General features: G+C 49.1%; 1 protein-coding gene across 4 annotated transcripts in view; it reads left to right on the forward strand.

The window, feature by feature from the left end:
- The window catches only part of FGR (FGR proto-oncogene, Src family tyrosine kinase), a 62,714-nt gene extending 50,871 nt beyond the window's left edge, over window positions 1-11,843 (forward strand). For 3 of the 4 annotated variants that reach the window (XM_087728097.1, XM_087728095.1, XM_014065557.2), the window contains exons 10-13: window positions 3,327-3,403; window positions 3,598-3,751; window positions 6,719-6,850; window positions 8,253-11,843. In XM_087728097.1, coding sequence (XP_087584223.1) covers window positions 3,327-3,403; window positions 3,598-3,751; window positions 6,719-6,850; window positions 8,253-8,464 — 575 coding nt within the window. In that variant the 3' untranslated portion in view covers window positions 8,465-11,843. The remainder of the gene's footprint in view (window positions 1-3,326; window positions 3,404-3,597; window positions 3,752-6,718; window positions 6,851-8,252) is intronic. The other variant, XR_015698379.1, reaches the window with a different exon arrangement.
- The last annotated feature ends 2,044 nt before the right edge of the window (window positions 11,844-13,887 follow it).

Below are 13,887 nucleotides of genomic sequence, written 5' to 3' on the forward strand. Positions count from 1 at the left end.
CAGGAGTCTCCACACAGCCCATTTTGGATGCAGGTAAATGCAGGGCATGCCTGGAGTCCCAGGGAGGGTGGAAAATGAACCTACCAGAAGTTCGGCTTCCAGAGGGCCTCCGGATTGTGGGGAGGGCATTGTCACCCTCCCCTGAGGCACGAAGAAAGCTTCCAGGGAGGGCAAAATCGCCCCCTCTGCTGGGGTGCAGGAGGCCAACTAGGCCACGCCCACCATGGCCACGCCCACCTAGCAACCGGGCAGAAAACCCCTCGATAAAATTTTTTGAAACCCACCCCTGCATAAAACCACCCATTAACCTGGATGGGAGTCCACATGATAGGAATATCGTGTTATCAATGGGTCATGGAGGCAGCAGCCCCATGGTGAGAGCCATGAACCACTTTCTCCTCCTGAGATCACCCTATCCAAGGTTCTTTCCTCAAGAAAGGGAAAGCGACAAGGCATAGGTATCACGGTGCCTATGAGCCTCTGGTCGCTTACAAATATCCCTTTCATCTTCTTTCAGGTGCCTTAAAATACGAAGTTTCTTCCTTTTTATTAAAATTAAATAGAAACCTAAGACCCTGCAAAGGACCATGCAGCATCCTTCTTCCAACATTCGTCCTATGAAAATTCTGGGACCATAAAAACAGATTGTGCTTCAGTTTCATGCTTATCCATGTACTTGGCCATTAAACCCCACCCTTCCTTCAGCCTCCCCTTCCCAAAATAGCCTAGGGGAAAGATCTCCATCCCAGGCAGGAGGGGCAAATTCAGGGTGCTGAAGAGCAGATCCAGCTGTTGAATTTCAGGTTTTTTGGGGCCTCCCTGTTCATCACACCAGCCGTTTTGGCAAGTCCTCAGGATTTCCCACCCATCTGAAAACATACTCACCTGGGTTCACCCACAAAACCGCGCTCGACTAAATCACGTCGCTGACGTCATCAACAGGGCGACAACAGCGCAGACAGAAGCACGCTGTAAACCCTAAACCTAAAATTAACCCCTAAACCTAAACCTAACCCCTCTAAACCTAATCCTAAACCTAATCCTAAACCTAAACCTAACCCTAACCCTAACCCTTAACCTAACTCTAAAGCTAACCCTAAACCTAACCCTTACCTTAAGTTGAATCGGCTTGCTTTCAAAGCGCTATTTAAAGCGCCCTTCTTTCTCCGCGCTGGCTGTTGTCGCCCTGTTGATGACATCAGTGACAAGGTTTAATCGGGCGCGGTTTAGTCGAGCACGGTTTTGACGAGTCATGCTCACCTGTGTACTAACTCACATTCCTTCACCTGGTCCCCTCCAATGTGACTAAGCTTCTGGAGCAGGACCTGATGGGGATTGTAGTCCTGATGCATTTAGAGTAGAAGGTTGGGAGAGCTGGGGGATGGATTTCCAGTGTTTTGTCTCCCATGCACAGACATCCCCCTCCCCCCGGTGTCCTTCACAAATAATTTGATCTAAGAAGAACAGACAGGAAAGGGAGTAAGCAGCCAGTAGGCCACTGCTACAAATGTATTATACTTGTGTTTCCCCAAAAATAAGACCTGGTCTTTTCTTTTGGGCTCCAAAAGAAGTCCTAGTGCTTATTTTCAGGGGGTGTCTTATTTACCCCCCATGTACTTTAAGAGTACATGGGAGGCCCACTTCTTCTGCTTGCTCACAGTGAGGCAGGAAGCCGCACAGTCTGATCGTGCCACTGCCATGAGGCAGGGGTGGTGGAGCCACCCCACACACCATGCACCTGCTTACCCTAGGGCAGTGACGGGGAACCTTTTTTGGCTCACATGCCAAGAGTGTGGGGAGCGCAGGGGGGTCGTTCGCGGGCGTGCCACACCCATAATGCAATGTGCATGACCCCAGTGCGCATGCGTGCATGACCGGTGCTCCCTCCCATTTTTGGCCTGCTTTTTTCGCCCTCCCCAGGCTCTCAGAGGCTTTATAGGAGCCCGGGGAGGGTGAAAACAGCCTCCCCTGCCCCACGGGAGACCCTCTGGAGGCTTCAGGAGCTTCCCTGAAGCCTCCGGAGTGCCATAAACCTGGCCCTACAGCCAAACCGGAAGTTCAGGAACAGACTTCCAGTTTGCTTGTAGGGCCGGTTTTAGCTCTCCAGAGCCTTCAGGGGCTTTCCGGCAGCTTTCCTGAAGGCTCTGGAGGGCAAAAAAACCTGACCCTATGAGCAAACCGGAAGTCACTTCCAGTTTGCCTGTGGGGCTGGTTTTTTTGTGCTCCGGAGGCTTCAGAGAAGCTCCTGAAGCCTCTGGAGGGCCTTCCTGGGGGTGGGGGATGTTTTCGCCCTTCCCATGCTCCTATAAAGTCTCTTGAGCCTGGGGAGGGTGAAAAATGGCCTCAAAAGAAGGCCAAAGTTAGCTGGCCATTTGACAGGGCAACGCCTTGCATGCCCTGACAAATGGCTATGCATGCCATAAGTTCCCCATCCTGGCCCTAGGGGCCCCTGCAGCCAGGCTATTGACGCCTAGACATTTACCTTGCCACACGGCAGCAACTCCTTTCAGTAGGACCTTGCGTGGCCACTGGCCCACCTCTCCTGCTTGTCTGTGCGGCCGCAACAGAGCAGGAGGCCAAGGGATGTGTGAGTGCCATGGCCGCAAGGCGAGGTGTTGGAGTGGAGCTGGCCCACAGGCCCCACATTGCCTTACCTCAGGGCCCTCGCAGCCACACCATATGACACCTGCCTCATGGCTGCAGCACTGGCTCGTCGCTCGCCCTCCTAATCCATTGTGGCTGTGCAAAGTGAGGGAGGTGTCGGGGTATGGATGGCCCGGCTGCAAGGGCCCTGAGGTAAGCCGGTGCGGGGCATGTGGGGCAGTTCCACCCCCTCATCTCGCCTTGTGCCCATGGCACCACAAGTAACCCAACAGAATGGCTGGAACCGGCAGCAACCCTGGTCTGCCACCCCCCTGAACCTCTTCCCCATTCAGCACCATCATCTACACAAGCGAACCAGCAGTAGGGTTCGGGAGAATCTGTAGCTAACGTTATGGCCAGGTCAGAGAAACTCCAAAGCCCACCCTTGGCTGGCCCCGCCCTCCTCTCCCCTCCAAGGAAGTCTCCCTGCGGCCCGTTTTGGATGCGAGGTAAGTGCAGGGCCCACACAGAGGCTCCGGAAGCAATCAAACAAAATGGGTGGATGACGAGCCATGCAGGCTCTTAAGTAGGGCTTATTTTTGAGGTAGGGCTTATATTGAGTGCAGATGCAAAACCACGGAGGGCTTATTTTTGGGAGAGGACTTATTTTCCAGGAAACATGGTAGTAGAAGGATCCCACCAAGAAGTGGCTTTGCTGACCTCCCGCCTCTTTTCTTCTACAGGTAGTTTGCTAGATTTTTTGAAAGACGGGGATGGCCGTTTCTTGCAGTTGCCCCAACTGGTGGACATGGCGGCGCAGGTAACTTTGATGGGCAGGAGGCAACCTCAGTAGTCAGTCTGTCTGAAAACGGGGAGCCTGATTTTTCTGACTCTGTTGGAGAGGGGGGAGGGGAGAGAAGGCTGCCCGGGATCTGTGGAGAACAGGAGGAGCGGCAACGATTAAGCCTCCCGTGTGATCTCATCCCTGCCTTTCTGCTTCTGCACACAATCTAGATTGCAGCTGGAATGGCTTACATTGAGCGAATGAATTACATCCACCGGGATCTGCGTGCTGCCAACATCCTTGTGGGCGACAACCTTGTGTGCAAAATTGCTGACTTCGGCTTGGCCCGCCTCATTGAAGACAATGAATACACAGCTCGCCAAGGTAGAACTCTCAGGGGCACCCTGGAGCAGGAGAAAGAGTCACCTTTAAGCGGGCGAAGCTATTTGTGCAATTAACCATTGATTGGCAGATGCTGTCTCCGCTCTTGGGAAGAGGGAGCTTTTCTCGGTGTGGTTTTAGCAGGAGGCGCCACAGCGAAGCGGAGGATTTCTTTGTGCAAGTCTATCAGGCACAAAGAATCAGGACTACACGTCAAGCTCCAACTAATCTTATTTATGGCTCACACCTGTACACAAGGATCTAGTCAGCCATGGCCAGCATTAAATTTGCACTAGATAAGAGTTAAAAGGAGTTGGCCTTAGACCAGGGGTCCCCAAACATGGCAACTTTAAGACTTGTGGATTTCAACTCCCAGAATTCTCCAGCCAGCTGTCCACAAGTCTTAAAGTTGCCAAGTTTGGGGACCTCTGGCTTATACTGTGAGAACATAAAAATTCTAAGCTGATCACTCTCTTGATTCCGCCTCCCGGCTGTGCCTGTCTTTTCCTTACAAAGGCAACCAATTTCACTGAGCAATGGTCTCTGTACGATGCTCCCCCTGGCAACCAAATGACCTTCAGAAGCCCTTGCTAAACCTTACCTATAGGCTTCCTGCAATGTGGTGCCTCAGGACTGGATAAAATATTCTAAAAGCTGCCTGAAGTTTGCAGTAGGAATAGTGAGTCTAGAATTGGAAAATCAGTGATATTTCCAGAGTGGATCATACCCAGGGGTGGGCTTCAGTGGTAAGTTCCTACCGGTTCAGAGAGATTTGGCTGAACTGGTACTGGTTTGGTGGCCTGGGTCACTGGAACCGGCAGTGACCCAGGTCTGCCACGCCCTCAAACCAGTTCCCCGGGCAGCACCACCTTGTTTTTTCAGTTCTCACACGCAGAACAATTTTAATTGCACTGTGTGTGCGCAGCACACACACAAAACAACAGTAGTGCCTGCCGGAACCCACACTGGTGGGCTGCTACGGGTCCGGCCAGGAGAACCTGTAACTAATGTTGTGGCCGGTTAGGAGAACCTCCAAAACCTACTCCTGGCTGGCCCTGCCCACTCTGCCCCACCCATCCCACCCTGCCCCTTCCAGGAGTCTCCACACAGCCCATTTTGGATGTAAGGTAAGTGCAGGGCCCATGCGGAAGTTTGGGGGAAAATGGGCTTCCCAGAAGTTCTGGAAGGCCAGAAACGGGCCTGTTTCCATCCTCCAGAGCCTGGGGGAAGCAGTATTTGCCCTTCCAGAGCCTTGAGGAAAGCCTCTGGAGCCTGTGGAAGGCGAAAACACCCCCACCTGCCGTGGTGCAGGAGGCCAACTAGGCCACACCCATCATGGCCACGCCCACCCAGCAACCTGCCAGAGAACCCATAGCTGAAATTTTTGAAGCCCAGCCTTGACCATACCTCAAATGTCATTAAGATCTGGAAGGAGGAGGCTGATCTCCAGGCTAGAGCCCAGTGTCAGCTACGCAAAACTGGATTCGCACAGTCCAGATGGCTGTTGTATGAAATCATGTCTAGATGCAAACTGGACGATCTTCACAAAATAACAGCTTCTTCCATCCTGTATTGAAAACAGGAGAAAGCAAGCAAGAAGTTATGTGCCCTTCTCCCCCCCTGTTTTAAATAATTTCATTCCATTTTACAAAATATATCCATTAAAAAAAAAATAACACGAACTAACAATCCAGAGAAATGATAGAGTGAAAAGAAAGCAGGGATAGAAGTGTTGGGAAAGTATTTAAAAAGGACAAGAAGAACACAAACATATAAAAAGAATAATTTCTGACTTCTTCCAAGGATATAGAGAAATTAATAAACTAAGACTCTTAGTTTATTAATTTCCCCTTTTCTTTTGGGGAAAAAATGGACCACTTTAAAGGGTCTAAATGGACCACTTTAAATTTTAACAATCATCAAATCCATGTGGCAAAATTTGATTATTCTCCATCCCCTGCCAAAAAAATAAGTCCACAAAGAGCTTCCAATTAGAAATGAATTTCTTCAGTGACATTTCTCTCACAAGGGCCATTAACTTGGCAAGAAGTTATTTTCTGAATTGCTTGTACATGAAGTTCACATTCGGTTGGCGTGTTTGCATTGTCACCTTAGCCTTTTCCCTTCTAAGCTTTCCTGGACAGAGGGACCTTGTTCCTTGATTGTCCAGATTGGTGCTTGAGGCTTCTGACAACATAAATAAAGAACACTTTCTCTTGGCTGACTCTGTTTCTTGAAGAGGGCGGGAGAGGCTGGTATGATCTGTGCTAAAAAGTCCATTTTCAATCCACTGGTGATGTTTCTCCCACAGTGGAGAACATAGGAACCTTTCTCATCTAGGTGGCTGTTGTGGCCCACTAGCGGAGCTGGCAGCAGAGTTGGACAATGAGAAGGTTGGGGAGGAACATGGGCCAGTCCTGGAGTCTGGGGAAGGCTCTGACGAGGGCTCTGTGTTGGAGACAGAGATGGGACCAAGGCCGTCTGACAGTTATCAGCTGCCTTTGGAGTCAGAAAGTAGTGAGGCAGATGAACAGCTGGAGCCTGTTCCCAGTGTGCGCATGCACAGAGTTGCCAGACAAAGGGAACAGCTAAGGAACAAGGGCCGACTTGGGAGTAAGGCCACAGGTGGACGGTGAATGGCCCCTCCCATAGGGAATAAAAGGAGCAAAAGGGGAGGGGTCTTTGCAGGAGACAATTAGTTCATTCCTGCATTCTTGCCAAGTATTGCGGCGTCTGAACGATACCAGCCTGGCCACTATCGAAACCCGATAAAGGTCAGTAATTGTGAACTACCTTGAAAGACTGTGGGAGAGGAAAGACTTTGCTGGAAAGGAATTCACTGTAAATTAAATAAAAGGGGTTTATCAGGATGAGGACTCGGCTTCGTGCTGCTGGGGAAGCCCAGGTCGTAACAGTGGCATCTCCATCTGTATGATCTTAACCTCTTAATTCCATCTCCTTGACCAACAGGTGCCAAATTTCCCATCAAGTGGACAGCTCCAGAAGCCGCTCTCTATGGCAAGTTCACCATCAAGTCAGATGTGTGGTCCTTCGGCATCCTCCTGACAGAGCTGGTGACCAAGGGCCGAGTACCATACCCAGGTGAAGTGGAAGAGGCTTCCTTTAGCCTAGAGATGAATTGTTGCAATACTCACTGATGCCAGAAATCTTCTTTTCAAATAGAATTGGCCTTTGGGTTTGCATAATCCATTGAATCATAACATCATTGGATTATGTTGCGGTTGGGTTGGGTTGGGTTGAGCTCAACATCCAGTCATTGCAATTGCTGCAGTTTTAGCAGTGTTTAGCATCTCACATGAGGTGCTATCTGAGCCTAATATGCTGTGTTTTATTTGATAAACACTGGTGAATCAGCTCCTGATTCATCTAATGATTGAGCAATTTCTACAGCTTTGAAGGCCACATCAGACAGAATTCATGTGGCTGACGGAGGACTATATTCCCACAGTCATTGGGGCCCAGATTCAGAGTTGACCTGATTTGTGTGGAGAAGTAGTTGGGAGGCTAAAGAAAAGATAAAGGGGCTCTTGAAAGCACATTTTTTTGGCCTCTCTGAACTTCACAAATTTTGGAAAAATCTCCCCAAAGGCCAAATTTTAGCCCCCTATTCTGTTGGGGTCTGGGGACCACACATGTTGCCTGTTTGAGTCAGTATGATGCACCAACCCTGCTCTACGTATTCTCACACAGCTCCTGTCTTTTTAATGTGGCTTGAGTTACCAAATGTTGCAGTGGAGCATCTCCCCATTCATAGGAACTGCGAACACAATCTGTTTGCAGCCCCAGTGAATGTGTGCGCACTGGCCCTTTTCTTAGTTTTAATTTTGTATGCCAGTCTATGTGTCTCTGTGCCTTTAAGTCACCCTTGGCAACAATTTCAACAGTGATTTTGAAACTCTTGACTACCTCTTGGGGCTGAGAGGGAATGATTAGCCCAAAATCGGCTTTATACCTAAGATGTAACTAGAATTCATGGCATCCTGGTTTCAAGGCTGCTGCTTTAACCACTATCCAAAATTAGCTTTCCATTATGTCAGGGTTCCAAGTAACACCCCCCAAGGAAAGAAGACTCCAAAGCTTGAAGTTCCTCAAAGTTCCACTTTATTAGAAATGTCATGTTGGCACATCTGGGAAAATCCGAATCTGAAAACTTCCAGGTTTTCCCCACCCAAGTGAAAGTTCAAGCCCCCGTCCAGCACCCACATGTCCATCACATGGTCCAATCAGGCACCATCCAAAACTGGAGATGCCTCCCAGTCACACCACTCCATGTGCAGGGCAAGATGTCCTTGACTCTCTGAGAAAGGAATGTTATTTAGACTATATATCTCCCATGCTCCATATAATCTCCCCTCCCATTTTCCCACAATAGAAAATGTGCCCCCCCCCCACGTGAAGGCCCAATTCAAAAGATGACTCCCAGGCCTGACACAACAGGGGCCATCCCACCCTTAAGCTTTTATCTTGTCGTGTCCTTCTGCAGGCATGAACAACCGGGAGGTGTTGGAACAAGTGGAACGGGGTTACCGCATGCCCTGTCCGGCGAATTGCCCTCCGTCATTGCACGACCTGATGGTGCAGTGCTGGAGGAAGGAGCCCGAGGAACGCCACACTTTCGAGTACCTCCAGTCATTTCTAGAAGACTACTTCACTGCGACAGAGCCTCAATATCAGCCAGGAGACAACCAGCTGTAACGGATGGATGGGGACCACGGAGAGCTCCCTCCATGGGGAACTCTCTCCCATGTGGTGGGAAGCTGGGACGCACTGCAGCAATGTCTTCCCTATCCAGGGCCAGGAACCGAGGGTCCCACCTGGTAGAACTGGGCTTAAACTCCTTTCTTTTTTCATTTTAATTTTATTCCCTTTTTTGGGGGGTGGGGGGGACATTGCTTTTTTTTTTTTATCATCGTGGTTTTGTGTTTTAAATTCCGACTCATTCCAAATAGATGCCAGGCCAGTTTTTGGAAAGTATTTTTTTTTTAAGATGGAGATGATGAGGAGTGTGGGGAGGTAGATGGCCAGAGGAGAGGTTTTGTTTCTTTAATAGTCCCATCCTCTCTTAATTAAGTTACTTCTGTGTTAATTGGAGAACCTTTGGCCCTTAAAAGTTCCCCCTGTGGTTCTCTGAAGAGGCTGGGTACTTCCCCATGGGTTCCGGCCCACAAGGAGGGACCCGAGGGGAGTTGTAGCCCCAAATGTTTGAATGCACCTTTCCCCTAACTCTGCTGCAGCCTACAAGGATAAAGACAGGAGGCCTACAGAGCCACAGGATAAAGAAATTTGCACAACGAAGTTACCGAGCCATCCTGCAACCAGTGTTCTCCAGATATATTGTGACTTGCACCTCTCGGAATCCACCGGCTTGCAAGGGCTATGCTGGCTGGGGATTCTGAGAGTTGTAGTCTCGTGGCATCAGGCATGGGTTCCAGTTCCTGTGGAACTCCCAACTGTCCTGAGGCCGTTGGCCAAACAATCTGGGTTTGATCAGCCCGTTCAAGTCTTGCAAGATCTGGACTCCGTTCCTCCCCTACAACATTCCGCGACGTGGCCCACACTATGGACGGTGGGCACAATTTTTCTTCTCCTTCCTCATTGTCACCCATGCTCTGAATTCGTGACTTGGTAACTATCTGGATATCATGTTTGAAATCAACGCGTTGCAACTATGATAGGAGAATGCATGTAGGCAGAATCCATGATAGGTGGATCAATCAATGTCAGCCTCTTTCTCGAAGGGGGTGGGGGGGTCAGCTTGGCTCTGAAAGGATACCCTGGGGGGCTGCACTTCAAAAAGGAGACGGGTCAGGACGCAGCCCTAATTCGCTGGTGCATAAGGGAAGCAGACAGCCTTGGCTAGGACAACTGTCAGGGAAAGGTGTGTGCCAAAATGGCTCTGGAGCCTGTTTGCAGAAGGAGAGGAGCGTCTGAGCTGATTACTGTGGAACTGTGAAGTGTCTGTTCCACAGCCACATGGTGCCTTCTGACAATAAGATGACGCGCCTTACCAGATGGGGGCTTGTGCAGCATCCCTTGAAAATTAATGGTTTTTGCTTGTCAACTGGAAGCCGTTCCAGATGTTCCTTACCAGATGTGCTGGGACTGCGGCGTCCAAAATTCCTAGCTAGCAATTACCTAGCCCTAGAAAATGTGGAGGAAACGGCTGCCTTACCTGGAATCCATACCCCAGTTGTTCACCGGCTAACTTTTTCTCATAGATCCTCTTGAAGAGCTCCTGGACTGCGGCGTTGGTGCCGAGGACGGTGGCAGAAATCTTCAGTTCCTCGGGGAGGAATGTCACACATGAAGTCACGTCAAGGGGAGGGGGGAGGGATCCATTCCACAAAGAAGATGCTGTTTTTGACGTTCAGCATCTGCTCATCCACCTCCTTCATGGCCATTCTGCCCTGGAAGATGGCTACCACCGTCAGGTATTGGCCGTAGCGGGGGTCATTTCCATCCTTCCCTGTAATTTGAAATACAGCCAAGACACTGGGTTGATAGTAAAGCTATGCAGATTTACTGAGAAATAAGCTTTACTGCTTACCGTATTTTTGGTCTTTAAAACGCACTGGCGTATAAGATGCACCATGATTTTGAAGCGATAAATTTTTTTTAAAAAAAGGTTTTGCACTCTGCAGGCCTTCCAAACCCTCTGCATGCCTCATTTTTGGCTTGTAGAGTGCTCTTGTTGGCTGGAGGGGGGGCAAAAACAAGCAAAAACAGTCCATTTTTTGCTCGTTTTTGTCCTCCCAGCCCCCAGGAGCACTTTGCAAGCCTCCCAAACCCTCTGCATGTCCATTTTTGCAAAGGAGGCGGGGTTTCAGGAGGCCAAAAATGCTGTATTCAGTGTATAAGACACACCCAGATTTTCACCCTCTTTTTTGGGGGGGAGGTGCGTCTTATAGTCCAAAAAATACGGTATTTCAATCGTGGCTCTGAATGCATCATCACTGTATGGCTTATCACCTGATGGACAAAATCAGAGAAAATGCAGAGTGAACGCAGGCAGCAGTGGCTCTTCCTTAGCACCTCAACAAAAGAACAAGAAGCTGAAAAAATTGTTACGCCAGTGACAAGCAGTTTGTGGCAAGAGGTCCTCCACCATGGGGCTTTTGAGACCAGAGTTGTCGAACCTCATCCTACATTGGCAACTTTAAGACTTGTGGACTTCAACTCCCAGAATTCCCCAGCTGGGAGTTGGAAGTTCACAGGTCTTAAAAGTTGCCAAGGTTGGACAAACTCCCCCCCCCCCCAGCTTTAGACCAAGAGAAGGTTGGCAGCTGCCCAAGGGTGCCCTCTGCTGCCCATGGTGCTGAAGAGCAACGCCATAGAATATAAGCCACTTTATTTGGGTTTCTCCAACCTTTTCTCAACCTTGAGATTTACGATTAAATCAGTGTAGGGTTCTGGGAACTGAAATGATGTATTTTGGCAGAGGGAAGGATGAGTTCACTGACCATGAGGAAGCAAGTAAATGAGTTGGAGGTCCGTATCCTTTCCTTGCCACGGGCTTCCGTTCAGTGGGGTCCTTCCAGTGAAGCAAGCAAAGCCCATCCATTGACCATATTCTCTTTGCTTCACGACCATGATTTTCTTCGTAGAGTCCTCCGTGGTCCTCCCTGCACTTCTGGGAAGCTATCATGTCAAGGTTCCTATCCTGGAAATTTTTAAAAGCCCTTGATTGATTGATTCATTCATTCATTGATAGGACAGCTAGCCAGATTCCATGCCAGTAGACCCTGGGAGGTGTAGGCAGACAAGCCAGGATGAGAAAGGGAGGGGCAGAGTCTTTGGGAAGAGGGTAACCACTGCTGGCTTATAGCTAGACAATATTGAAAAGCAACCCAGGGCCAGGTTGTTCAAGTGTCTTTGCTTGGAACAGAAGTCTATAGATACTGAGCACGCACAAACCTACAAAGCAAAGTTAAATAAGTTTACATGCCCTGTCCAGAGATTTTTTAAAAAAATTGTTATTCAGATGCCTAGGAGCCGACCCTTTCTATGCTATATAATGTTGGTTTTTTTTAAAAAAAATACTGTACATAAAAGAGAAATAAACCTTTGTAACAAGGCTGGGTATGGATTTTTGTCAAGCAGAACAAGTCTGTTTTCAGAGTTAAATCAGAGCAAAGATGAATGGAATATAATCCTAGGCCACAGTTTGGTTTGTTTGGGGTAAACGCAAAGGTTCCCCTCGCACATATGTGCGAGTCATTCCCAACTCTAGGGGGTGGCGCTCATCTCCATTTCAAAGCTGAAGAGCCAGTACTGTCCAAAGACATCTCTGTGGTCATGTGGCCGGCAGGTGGACGAAATGTCGAAGGCGCATGGAACACTGTTACCTTCCCACCAAAGCGGTCCCTATTTTTTTACTTGCATTTTTATATGCTTTCGAACTGCTAGGTTGGCAGAAGCTGGGACAATTAACGGGAGCTCACTCCACTACGCGGTGCTAGGGATTCGAACCACTGAACTGTCGACCTTTCTGATCGACAAGCTCAGTGTCTTAGCCATTGAGCCACCACGTCCCTTCTTTGGAGAAATATGTGGGGGGGGAGGGGAATCAAGAAGATAGCCACAAAATGATTAAAGTCCCAATTCATTCCAAGTAGTCCTCCACCCGACGCCCATTCATTTAGTGACTGTTAAAAGTTGTTAGGGTGCTAGAAAAAAAGTGAATTACGATCAGTTTTCACACTTCAGACTCTTGCAGATCCCCATGGGGGGACAAAATTCAGACCCTTGGGCAACTGGCAGGTACTGATGACGGTTGCACTGTCCTGGGGTTAAGTGATCCCCATTTGTACCCTTCCCAGCTGGCTCCCAAAAAGCCAAAATACCCTCAATAACAAATGACAAGCGAAATGTCTTCAAAGAAAAAGAACAAGAAAGTCCACTTGCCTCCGGGGGGTGGGGTGGGGAGCACCTTGAAGACAGTCGTTCTGAGAAAACATTCCTTTGAAAATAGCTTTAGATTTTCAAAGTGAGAAATACCAAATGGATGGTATTCAGGAACAGGCGGAGAGGCTCATGTCTGGAGTAAGTGGTCACTTGTATTGGAAGAAATGTCAAATCTGGGTTCAGTTCCAAGTGGGAAGAAAGACCCTGGAAACGTGGAGACTGCTTGGAAAGATGGTTTAATGGTGGACAGGACCACATCATGGTATGAGGTCCTGGGCAAAAAAAAAACACCTGGGTAAGAGAGGGAGAGAGATTTATATCCTCTGTTGGGTTTTGAAGTTGCTTCCTGTTCCTGTGGCAAGAAGTGTATCCTGGTTGGTTGTCAGACTTTCATGGGGCCATGCAGGGTACCTTTGTAGGTTATCTTGAGTCCCAAGCTTGGTTGAATCTTGTTGGGTGATATAATCTTCCCAGGTGCCATGTGGGGAGATCTGTAGAGGGCGTATCACCGTGATGGTGAACCTATGGCACGCGTGCCACAGGTGGCATGTGGAGCCATTTGTCAGACCAGCTGACTTCGGCCTTCTTTTGAGCCCATTTTTTGCCCTCTGGAGCACAAAAAACCATTCCTATGGGCAAACCAGAAGTTCGGGGATGTACTTCCGGTTTGCTTGTAGGGCCAGTTTTAGCCCTCCGGAGGGTTCAGGAGGCTTCCCTGAAGGCTTCGGAGGGCAAAAACGACCCTACAAGCAAAACAGAAATCTATTCCTGAACCTCCGGTTTGCCCGTAGGGCCAGTTTTTCATGCTCCAGAGGCTTCAGGGAAGGTCCTGAATTGTCCAGAGGACCTACGAAGGGTGGGGATGCTGTTTTCACCCTCCCCAGGCTCCTATAAAGCCTCTGGGGAGGGGGGGAAAGCACACCAAAAACGGGAGGAGCGCTGTTCATGTGTGCGTGCATATAGCATTATGGATGTGACACGCCTGCACATGATCCCCCCCTGTGCTCCCTCCCGCTTTTGGCACGTGAGCCAACGAAGGTTCACCATCACTGGCTTATCCTATCATGTCTTGAAGGCCATGTCTTAATTCCATCACCCTAGAGCTGAAGTGGGGGCAGCGAGTTGCAGGAAGCTGTTTTGTCTTTAAAAACATGTTTCTCCTTTTCTCATCCAGGGAAATATAATATTCTGCCTTAAAATGTTTCCTAGAATAT

Source organism: Thamnophis sirtalis, unplaced genomic scaffold (assembly GCF_051295495.1).
Source record: "Thamnophis sirtalis isolate CommonGarterSnake01/CBP01778 unplaced genomic scaffold, rThaSir2_p1.2 scaffold_13, whole genome shotgun sequence".
In the NCBI taxonomy this organism is placed as follows: domain Eukaryota; kingdom Metazoa; phylum Chordata; class Lepidosauria; order Squamata; family Natricidae; genus Thamnophis; species Thamnophis sirtalis.